The 12,142-nt window shown below is 33.6% G+C and overlaps 1 protein-coding gene across 1 annotated transcript in view; it reads left to right on the forward strand.

The window, feature by feature from the left end:
• LOC117326235 overlaps positions 1-12,142 on the forward strand; it is a 64,761-nt gene that overhangs the window by 2,564 nt on the left and 50,055 nt on the right. The window contains exons 2-4 of the mRNA XM_033882898.1: positions 3,681-3,791; positions 5,435-5,504; positions 11,358-11,444. Of these exons, the coding sequence (XP_033738789.1) occupies positions 5,493-5,504; positions 11,358-11,444 (99 nt within the window). The 5' untranslated portion in view covers positions 3,681-3,791; positions 5,435-5,492. The remainder of the gene's footprint in view (positions 1-3,680; positions 3,792-5,434; positions 5,505-11,357; positions 11,445-12,142) is intronic.

Below are 12,142 nucleotides of genomic sequence, written 5' to 3' on the forward strand. Positions count from 1 at the left end.
TGAGGGGGGGAAATATGGTCTTTTTTTTTTCAATATGAAACCAAAAATCTGTGGTCGAAGACGAGAAACACTTCTCGTTGAATGTTCTTTATATGAAAATCTTCGAAGAGAGCTGTATCAGAGTGTGAATTTTTCCTCAAACAGTGACACAGCCAGTATATGTTGCACTCTTATGACCGACCTATAGTATGCAAAGAGGTTTGGTATGTTTTTGAGAGATTCCTTAAAGGCCAGAGAAGACTATCTGAACAAACAAAGTCAAATTAAAATTTTTAATATTTCATATTATAATATATTATACAGGTATTGTAGTTATATTAATATACTGGTAAGCTAGTAAATCAGGACAACTTTAATCTATGAACTATATAAGTACGTCATATCTTAAATTCATGTTAATAGCAGTGAAAGTGTATGCTACTATGTGTATTTTCTTATACCTGTCCATCAGTATTTGTGTCACAAAAGGAGATACAAAATGCATTTAACATTTTTGTCATTGCAGTCTTTTGGCCATCATTTATTTTTTATTTTTATGATAAATATGATATTGATTTGCATATTGATTTGCACATATTATTTGTATATCAAACTTTTTTTGCAATATTTTGTTTTTGTAAATATTATATTTCGGAACAAACTTTATACATGTTTCTTATGATGTACTGTGGGCTCGAGGCCTTAAATGCTGAATAAAATAAAAGCTGGAAAAAAGTTGAAAAAAGCCCGTTTGTGTAAAAACTGCAAATATACGCTCTGTTTGGTAGATTTGAATTAAAACACTAATATATACCGAAACTATTAATTGTATACCAAATACCAAATATTTTAATTGGGATATATATCATAATTGTTTGCCACGCATTTTGTTACATCTAAATCCAAAGAAATAATTCATACCTTTGTTTTCAAATAGTATAGATTTGTTTACAACTACCTGGTAATTCTTTTCACAACAGATGGTCACAATTGCATTATATATTTGGATTATCACTATATTAGGCGCAGGCTCTCCCAAACCAAAAAAAAAACAAGCCAAAAAAACAGTTGGGGAAACCATTTTTGTTTCTGAACCCTTTAACCTTTAATAATTCAGTTGTTGTATGTCTCATGAAATAGTCATAAACCACACATTTCATAGAAAGATATGGTTTATATTTCAGGATACGAACTGAATAGTAAAATGTTTAACTTGGAGAAACACATCCAATCGCAACAGCTTGGTCAATATCTTCAAGGATCAATAATTGATTCCGAGTCCTGACGACGGAATTGACCGAGAGGTTACGACTGATCTCCCGCAGGGTTGTCTCTTCAGTGCTTCTTCTGATATATACATATTCAAGATAACACATTGTCCCATTTGTCACACTGCCATAACTTCAAAACAATTCATCGAATTAGTATTCAATATTATCTATCCATTAGGATATTAAGTTTTTTGTTCGTTTATATTTATTTCAGTACACACCCTGCACATGAATTGGTTTAAGTAACATTGCATATTCGGTGTGTTAGACACCAATGACTCACCTATAAAAACAATGAATAATTATTGCTTGGTTAGCTTTACTACTACAGCGAAGTGAATTACGAAATAGAATATAATACCACTTAAAAATATTACGCGATATACATACGTATCAGCTTCTAATGTCTTATTCGTGTTACTTGTAAACCAGGAAAACTCACTAAGTATTCTTTTATATCATCAAAGTTTCTGAAGCATTACATAATTTGTTAAATCAAAAAGTAATTTTTTTTTTTTTTTTTTTTTTGAATTTTAGAAGATTTTTCAACAGTACATAATACATTTACAATTCAATTTATCCATACATCATACATACAATCCTTCCATTCTTCATAATTAGTTAAAATTCAAACAGTATATTGAATATGACATATAAATGATCTACAATGTAACTTTAAAAAGCTCGCATGTACTGTATTTATGAAAGAAAGAATGAGGGATAGAAAAAAGAAAGTCAGTGTGGAGAAAGAATTGCTTAATAAGAGGGAGAAGGGTACATGATGATTTGACAATAGGTTTGATGTATTAAATAAGAAATAAGTGAATCTGATCATATTGCCAGGGACTTTGATAAGATAAGTAAACTAGAGAAATACAAAAGGGCAATAACTCTTACTGAAAAGCACCACTAAGTCATAATAATTTTATTACATTTTTACCAGTGAAAATCGAAAATTATTCATTCAATATAAGTTTTTTATGATACTTTTCACTTGTGAAAAATAATCCAAACATTTACCATAAGATACCATGCTATGTGGAGGAACCAGCTACACTAGTGTCTCATAGAGTTCCGAAAAATAGAATGAAACCTCTAAACATATTTGTAATTTATGTAGAGACCAGTAATCTTTCCCATTTTTCCCAGTCCTTATTAAAGATGTTAAGATGAGTTTCCCCTTTACTGGTTGCAGTATATCTAAGAGTGTGGTATGTTTCTTTAATGTAATTTTTCAAAGCTGATAAAGACAGACTCTTTTCCTGGCATCTTGTGCTATATATATATTGCTTGATAATTAAAATAATTAAATCATCAACATTGTTTTTACCTTCATAAAATCCAAAGATAAAAGACGCTTTGTTAAAACTAAAGGGAATGAAATATAAATCTAACAAAATTCAAAATTTGTCAAAAATAGCTGTACTTTTTCACATTCCCATAATGCATGAACTATTGTTTCATTCTCAGTATTACAATGGTAACAGAATAGAATATCAGCTAGGCCTATTTTATAGAGATATGAGTTTGTAGTTGGAATATATTGATTTTTCTCAACTGAAGCCACTGTAATTTTGTATTTTTAGAAATTTTGAAAGGTGTTTAATATATCTTTTTCCATATATTATCATCAAAATCAAACAAGGCTTCCCATTTCTTTTCCCAGTAGATGTTATATTATTTTTACACAGACAGTTATAAAATTCTCTTGCTCCCCTTTTCTGTTTGAAAAAAAATTCTAAGTTGGCAGGTATGTAATGTCGTTTTATGAATTCAGTAGAGATATCTTCTTTTGAAAAAAAGACTTTTTTTATAGCACTTATTACACCTTGATCAGAGAGAAAGTTGGTACGAATATTAAATTCTCCATAAATTCTGTAAAGCTGTAAAATCTACCATTGCTATTTTCTTTAACTTAATCATTAATTACTGATACTCCATTCCTATACCAATCCATATTCTTGAATGAATAATTATTGCTTGGTTAGCTTTACTACTACAGCGAAGTGAATTACGAAATAGAATATAATACCACTTAAAAATATTACGCGATATACATACGTATCAGCTTCTAATGTCTTATTCGTGTTACTTGTAAACCAGGAAAACTCAATAAGTATTCTTTTATATCACCAAATTTCTGAAGCATTACATAATTTGTTAAATTAAAAAGTGAATTTTTACTAAATGTTATGGTTAAGATAAGTAGATCTAAAAAGATAAAAACATGTCTGCTGGTCTCTACTTAAAGGAAATACATGTACTTATCATATACAAGTAATGTCCATCTTTAACTTATAAACATCAATTTGAAAAATCATCAAATCTGTATATAACACAACTTTGTTTTGTGTATACCTTTTAAAACACCATTGAAGACAATAACTCATTCTAAAGTCTTATCAGGTGTTTTTCTCTTGGTATGTTTAGTGGACTCCTCAATTTACTGTGACCGATATCATGGAGTTACAGCAATGCTCTCCTGGTACCGACGGACGCTCGGCAGGACATTTGGTTGGACAAGTTATTAGAATATCGCAGGTAAGCCCTTTATAATATTTCAAGAATGTCTCAATTTTCACGTTATGATTTTCCTATCCTCCAATTGACGCCGTGGTATTTTTATGTCCTTCCGTTGACGCATTAGAAAACGTGTTCATCTATTGCTGCTGTGAATGTATGTCTCCTTGTGTTGACGTTATGGTATATGAGTCCTTCATTTGAGGTTGTGGTGCATGTATCGTTATGTTGGCGGTGTGGTTTATGTGTTCTATCTATCGACGCCGTGGTATTTGGCGTCCTTCTGTTGATATATGTTTCCTTGTGTTGACTTCATGAAGCATGTGTCCGTATGCTGCTACTATGGTATGTCTCCTTTTGTTGACGCTATGTTTAATGTGTCCTTCAATTGACGCTCTGGTATGTACATATATATTCTTTTGTTAACCTTTTGTTTAATGTGTCCTTTACCTGACGCTATTTTATACGTGTCCTTCACATGACGCCTGTGGTAAATGTGTCCTTATATTTATATTCCTAATGTGGTTTGCTGATATGAACATACCAAGTGAAAACAACAAACATATGACCATGAATACACTATGAAAACCGTATGAAAACATTGTCTCTCGTGCAAATCACCTGATTAATCCGGTCATATTAATACGCCATCGACAGTTAGACAGGAAGAATAGTTTCCCTTGGATCGATAACGTTGGTACGAGATAAGTGTTAAAAATATTGAGAGAGCATATACATTTTAATTAATTATACCATAATTCAAGAATTAAATAAAAAATAAACATTATAAAAATTAAACAAAAAGGACCGGAAAATGCGGAACGACATTAAAACAATGACGTGGTGCATAGGCGGGATCTCCCGGCTGTTCTAATAATTTGGCGTTTCGTCGTATAGATGACAAATTTTTCTTTTTAATAAAATTTCTCGTTTTCTCGATATAAATTTTTTAAATCAAGGTTATGTAAATATATGAATTGAATAGATTTTTTTAATTTTCATTGGGCTATGAATACCAGTAGCTAGCTACGTATCCTCCGAGGCGCGCTACCGCGCGCCACGGGATATGTAGCTAGCTACTGGTATTCATAGCCGCAATGAAAATTAAAAAAATCTATGTTGATATTATAATTTTCATGTTGAGTATTACTAATTTGTAAATAAAGCAGGGTCGTTTAAAAATCAAGTTAAAGATACAGAAAACAAAATATATTTTTAAAAAGTGTTATGCACTTACAAAGCTGACAAAGTTTCGAAACCTTTATGCACATTATGACTTCGATGTACTTGATATGTCTAACTGCTGGGTAGAACAATATTTACGCTTTGTGCTTGAATACAATCAGTATACTGATAACGCTGGGTAATCATGCCGTACATTATTTAAACGGTGACGAGGTATTGACCAACTAATAAGACAACATTTTACTTGGCACCTTTATGTAATTAGCTGTAATTTCTCGTCACTCGTGACAGGAAGCCAATTTTCATACATTTACATTGTGGGTCGGAGTGAAGGCGATAGTTAATGACATATTGTTAAATCATTATTTAAACTCTATATGTGCATAATACGATCTACCTGTGTGGAGAGATTCAAAGCAGTGTTGTGTTACAATGATGACATGAGAGATAAACTCGTATTCCTCTTGTTTTTTATGCAGGTGACCTGGTGATCATCTATGTAACTCCAGAGAGGTTGTATCACTACGGAGCAGAGCTATGGCAGACGACGTGAGTTGGTTGTTTACACTTTTAGATCCTGCTTAAATTACACAATTTTTTATTTAGTATGTCATATATTGTTATGTTTATATAAATATATAAACATGTCTAATGTCATGATATAATCGATAGGAAATCCTCTTATAAAGATAATGTATACAAGAATTGTATCAAAGAGGTTGATTAATCTTGGTTTACTTAATCAATGTTTCCTCAGTGACATCAATACAAAATACTAGTAGTAAAAAGGAACGTAAGTCATCCAGTACCTGCACACTGTAAAATACGGCGTGAATCTGAAATTTGCATGGGAATCCCTACGATATCATCCTAATAACATTTACAGGTTATTGATAGAACGACGAATGTGCATCTGCCGGCATATTTTGATTAAGGAATAACTTTGAAGGCACTGCCATTCGAATACAAAAATAATCACTGTTAAACATATTTAACGTCAAAGAGCAAAGATCCTCCACCTCTCATATGGTATGCATTGCTTCTCGCATAAAATACATGAAAAGAGTACCAACGGTAAAGACATGTACCGAATAAGTACCACGAAATAAGGAATAATGATAGCGTCCTCATAATGATCGCTGTAATGATCACTTATCAGACCGAAAGTGACATACACAATATAATTAAGTAGCAGCTCAATCTTTTGGAAGATGGAAATTCCATGGACATTGAATAATAGTATTAAGTATTGTAAAAGATATTAAGCATTCAGTATTTAATCGGCAATAATGATCGTCCGTAGTGGGTCCCTGCTGTAGAAACAGAACCATGCAATTTACGACGGGTCCAAGATATGTAGTTGTTTTTTATACAACATTGAGGTTAAACAAACTTATTTTCTTCTGCCTCTAAATACTACATTGATAGGACAACGGATTGTGTTACAAACGACAGCATGCGAGATATCACTCCTATTCCACTATTATTAAATTGCAGGCTACATACTTTGATCACGGTTATATCTGTTACCGTAATAAAGTAGTACAGATATGTTTTTTACCTAACTACCCTGTTTATGATACTTCGTGCACATGACTAATGTACGTGCATTATATAAGCATATATTTAATGATTGATTGTGCACCATTTGTATGCGGTTCACTTACCTTCATCAGTCCATGCAAGCAACAAGATTGACAACCAATTATTATATTTACGTTAACCAATTTCAAATCCCGCCATGATATTGGAAAATTCGGTCCCAACGGTATGACGTTAGTGCGCCACTTTGTAACATTGTTCTACTTACCGTACATTTGTGCACAGTAGTATAAACAGCAGTCAGTCAGCTACTCGAATCGCCAAGGCAACACAGAATATAGTTACACACACGTTTTGATTATAACAATGTTGATCTAGATAAATACGACATTTTCAAGATACAATACTTATTTACAACAAATATTTATAAAATTTCATAATAAATAACTAACCATATCGCTATAATTAATTTTTCTTTGTTTTCATGGTAAATACTCAAATGTGATTGGTCGAAAAATTCTTTTCATTCTTCTATGAAAGAAATTCCGAGAATGGCGCGAAAAATGTGACGTCACAATACAATTGACGTTGCGTATTGATTTGAGAAAAAGAATCCCATTCAAAACCAGTAAAATTGTACATAAAACATGTTTTAAATTAGAAAAAAAATCATTTTCAAAAACTAATTATAAGCGTTGATGTCAATTATTTTTTAGTTTCATAGGGGTATGAAACAAATTTTGTTTCATACCCCGATGAAACTAAAAAAAAAATGACATCAATGCTTAAATAAATACGAATTCAATGCGCAGTGTTAATAGTATAATGGATTATCTATGTGTGATTTGGTCACTCGAGCTCGCAACTAAGAGGGTTGGTTCCAAAAGAGAAATACCACCACACTAAAAATCCAGTATTTACATACATTCTAGAACCTTTCAAAACGCGATTTTAACAGATTTAAAAATGTAAATGAATGTGGATTTTTTTTTTTTTTTTTTTTGCGGTTCTTCATGTCATATGCAACTCAAAATCTAAATCCTAACCCCGGTGACCGTATACGCGATGTTCAGAGCTCGAGACAAAGTGCAACAGTGTGGAAAAATGTGAAATTTAATCGCAGATTAGTCAAGGATTGGTGTGATGTTCTTGAAATATATAAATCCATTGTCGCTCTGGCGTTTAGGATGAAAATCCGGGGGGGGGGGAAGTAAATAGAGAGACATCGATTTGAAAATTGGCGGTATTCGACTGCTCGAAACTTGTGTCCTCACGATAGTTATGTGCCCATCCGCTAGAAATCGGATATTGCTGATACTAGTTTGTTTTTTGTTGTCTAACAGTGTTAGAATTGAGACTTCGTTTTCTATGACCACTAAAATGATGTTAAGTATCACATTCGAGATACAGCTACTGAGCTACGTAGGTCAGGGTGTCGCGAGTGTCAGTGCTCTCTTAGGTCTTGGATTTTCTAAACTGTCTGCATTACACTGACATTTTATTAGCATATAAATCAGCTGTTCTACTTATGTGTATATTACATGTATAACAATGTTACACAATTCAAGATGAAAGTGCATTCAAGTCTGAGAAGATACAAAACTAGATCGTCAATGCAAACAGTGAATGTATTCACAAACAAAAAAGTTCGCCTCGCAGAACAGAATGAAGTGATCTGAGCTTACTAGTTTTATTGAGGCGGAGCTAAGTAAAAATGTACATAAACGTGGTTGAAGAACACCTTGTACAATATGGCAAACATCTTTCACAATATAAACCTTCTTCTGGATTCAAATCACGTAATGAAGTATGTGTGTTATAGGCTAACTGCAAAGAAGAAAACCAAATGGTTTCAGGATTTTCAATGAAACACAAAACGCCATGCTTTACAAAAAGAGATCGTGGTCCAGTCCACTATGTTCAGTTTCAATGTTAGACTATATATAGCACGAAATGTTTTGCGAGTGTTATTTGATTTGATTGAACGAGTTAAATAAAGACTCGCTTTCAACATGCATATTATTTAACGCAACACTCGCTAATGACATCAATCAGTATTTAATGTATAATGTATCCTCTGAATGTTTACAGTTGTTGGGTTTTTATTAGGTCACCTGAGATGAAGTCTCAAGTGACCTGTTCTAATCGCCTTTTGTCCGTCGTCGTCCGTCGTGCGTCGTGCGTCCGTAAACTTTTTACATTTTCGACTTCTTCTCCAAAACCACTTAACAAAATTCAATGAAATTTGGCAGAAAGTTTCTATGGCTGAAGGTCAACCAAAATTGTGAATTATATGGTCCCCAGCCCCCAGAGGCCTGAGGGGTGGGGCCAAAAATGGTCAAATTGACTAAAACTTCAAAAATCTTCTTCTGAATTTCATGACCCTGGGGTCTCACGTTTGCCCCTGGGGAGGGGGTAAACTTTACTATAGTTTATATAGGGAAATCACATTTTTGACTATTATTTGTTGGATTTCTTTTGGAATTCATTCTAACTTGGTTCAAATTATCAGCATGGGATGACAGTTTGATGGTATGTACATGTTGGCCCTGGTTGACCCCCAGGGGCTGGTGGGCGGGGCCAAAAAGGGTCAAATTGACTGAAATTTCAAAAATCTTCTTCTCTACTCTCAGATATGGTAGAATCAAATACTCTTCATAGATGGAAGGCTCTTCAGGTGCTTTACCAAAATTGTGAATTTCATGACCCTGGGGTCTCACGTTTGCCCCTGGGGAGGGGGTAAACTTTACTATAGTTTATATAGGGAAATCACATTTTTGACTATTATTTGTTGGATTTGTATTGGAATTCATTCTAACTTGGTTCAAATTATCAGCATTGGATCACAGTTTGATGTTATGTACATGTTGGCCCTGGTTGACCCCAAGGGGCTGGTGGGCGGGGCCAAAAAGGGTCAAATTGACTGAAATTTCAAAAATCTTTCTCTATACTCTCAGATATGTTAGAATCAAATACTCTGCATAGATGAAGGGGTCTTATGGTGCTTTACCAAAATTGTGAATTTCATGACCCTGGGGTCTCACGTTTGCCCCTGGGGAGGGGGGTAAACTTTACTATAGTTTATATAGGGAAATCACATTTTTGACTATTATTTGTTGGATTTGTATTGGAATTCATTCTAACTTGTATCAAATTATCAGCATGGGATGACACTTTGATGGTATGTACATGTTGGCCCTGGTTGACCCCCAGGGGCTGGTGGTCGGGGCCAAAAAGGGTCAAATTGACTAAAATTTCAAAAATCTTCTTCCCTACTTTCAGATATGGTAGAATCAAATACTCTTCATAGATGGAAGGGTCTTAAGGTGCTTTACCAAAATTGTGAATTTCATGACCCTGGGGTCTCACGTTTGCCCCTGGGGAGGGGGTAAACTTTACTATAGTTTATATAGGGAAATCACATTTTTGAATATTATTTGTTGGATTTGTATTGGAATTCATTCTAACTTGGTTCAAATTATCCTCATGGGATTACAGTTTGATGTTATGTACATGTTGGCCCTAGTTGACCCCCAGGGGCTGGTGGGCGGGGCCAAAAAGGGTCAAATTGACTGAAATTTCAAAAATCTTCTTATCTACTATGTATATGTTAGAATCAAATACTCTTCATAGACTGACCCCATTAGGACTGATGGGTGGGGCCAAAAAGGGTCAATTTAGTTGGCCGAAATATTTCAAATCTCAGGTGACCGTTAAGGCCCTTTGGGCCTCTTGTTATTATTACAAGCTTACCGGTTATAAGTATTTATATATCAAAGTATTTAAAATGCTGAAGTATCCATCCACGTAAATATGGTATATCATATACACGTCTCTTTCAGAAGGTATAAAGTTGTAGTTACATTTATTATGAAGTGTTTACAAAGGGATACGATAGTAACGGGATCCTGGGGTCGGGGTCTGCTGAGACTAGCCAGATCACACCTGCAGACCAGTCAATTTTAAACAAAGATGCACCCTGTAAATGAGAAGTACAAATATACTTGATAGAACTATCCCGTGAAGTAATTCGACTATGGTTGAGAAGATGAATTATTTATATGACCATATCCGTAAACTGTAAAACGAAAGTAGGTCTTGCCCAACTACATACTGTATAGATTACGATACGACAGCTATAAATTAAATCATTGTTACTTTCCATTTTAATTTAGCACAATGGTGTCTCAAAAAGTGCGAAAATAATCCGGTAATGTTCAATGGTCTTCTGTTTTTATTACCGTCGTGTTTTCTGGGTCACGTTCTACAGCTTATGGACCAAAGTGTTATCCACTCCAAACCTCCACTTATCGACTATAGATGCCTGATTCTATAGCATGTGGGCTTCCTACGTCATCAAATTCATTTCCCGCGAAATTAATGGGAAATCTAAAACAATTATTTAAATGAAATGAAGCGAAAGAAATAGAAAACGTCTAAATAAAAGTAACGTGATCAGTATTGAGTACAACGTTAAAGTTCATTGTAAAATAATTGCTACTATTTGCTAACCTAAAGCATAAGTAATTTAAATCAAATTATTTTAAAATCCATATTTCGTTTCTATTATAATCTTAAAATTTGTATCACAAGATCATTTAGAAGCTTTGCAGTACTTACTCTTCCAAACGCACAGATGCTTTGATTTTAACAAAGATGGCGACCTGAAGCTGGGAGGCGGTTTGGATTGGAATTAAATTGCGTATATTTCGGCAAGTAAACATCGTACAATGTTCCCGTATTGTCAGATCATCTAATTTTGTCATTATGTATTCAGAACAGTTGTTGTTTAATCGCTACGGTCATTAACATAAAATTTCGGATTATTATATAAATACTTATTTAATTATTATTATTCAGGTCAATCTCCAATTGAGCGAAGCTGTAATATCTGGAGATATATCCGAAGTTAGAAGACTTTTAGAAGAAGGTGCAGACCCAAACAAGGTAAAGGACGTCTTCTTAAATTGAAGTGACTTCTTTCATACTCTCAATTTGGAGAAAGATAAAATGGCTTTGTACTAATAGCATTAGACCTACAATGTTACTCCAGCTGTGAAGCTTATAGACTTTATTGGATCGTTGGGGGGAAAACAACAACAACAAAATCGAATCATTTCAACGCTAAAATGAAGATACAAATATGTATATGCATGCAAAAATATCGCTTCCACCAAATGTAGATGCATCATACTTTTGCAATAAAATGTTACTATAAAAAGCTATTTATTTTACATTTAAGCGTGCTGCTCCTATTTATTTGAGGATTAACTCAATCTGGTCTGTTGTCAGTTCATTACTGTGGTTTAATTTGAAGCTTAATTATTATGATAAATATGATTTTCTGTATACATCTTTTTATCATAACATTCCGGTTACTGCTACAATTGTTCCGTCATTTCAAACATCTCCGTTAATAAAGCATTTCCCAAGATGCTATATTTACTTTAGACCGAGTTGATTCCCAAGAATAACAAAACGTACTTGTGGGTGTATTTCGTAACTTTTCAAAAAATATTCGATATTTGGATATTGTTCACAAGCATACATTGTATGAATGCTCTGGATTTCTTCTTTATTAAATCAATACCAGAAAGTGTCCCGATTTTTTGCCTAAACACTACCCATTGCTATACGCATATTCT

Source organism: Pecten maximus, chromosome 4 (assembly GCF_902652985.1).
Source record: "Pecten maximus chromosome 4, xPecMax1.1, whole genome shotgun sequence".
Classification (NCBI taxonomy): domain Eukaryota; kingdom Metazoa; phylum Mollusca; class Bivalvia; order Pectinida; family Pectinidae; genus Pecten; species Pecten maximus.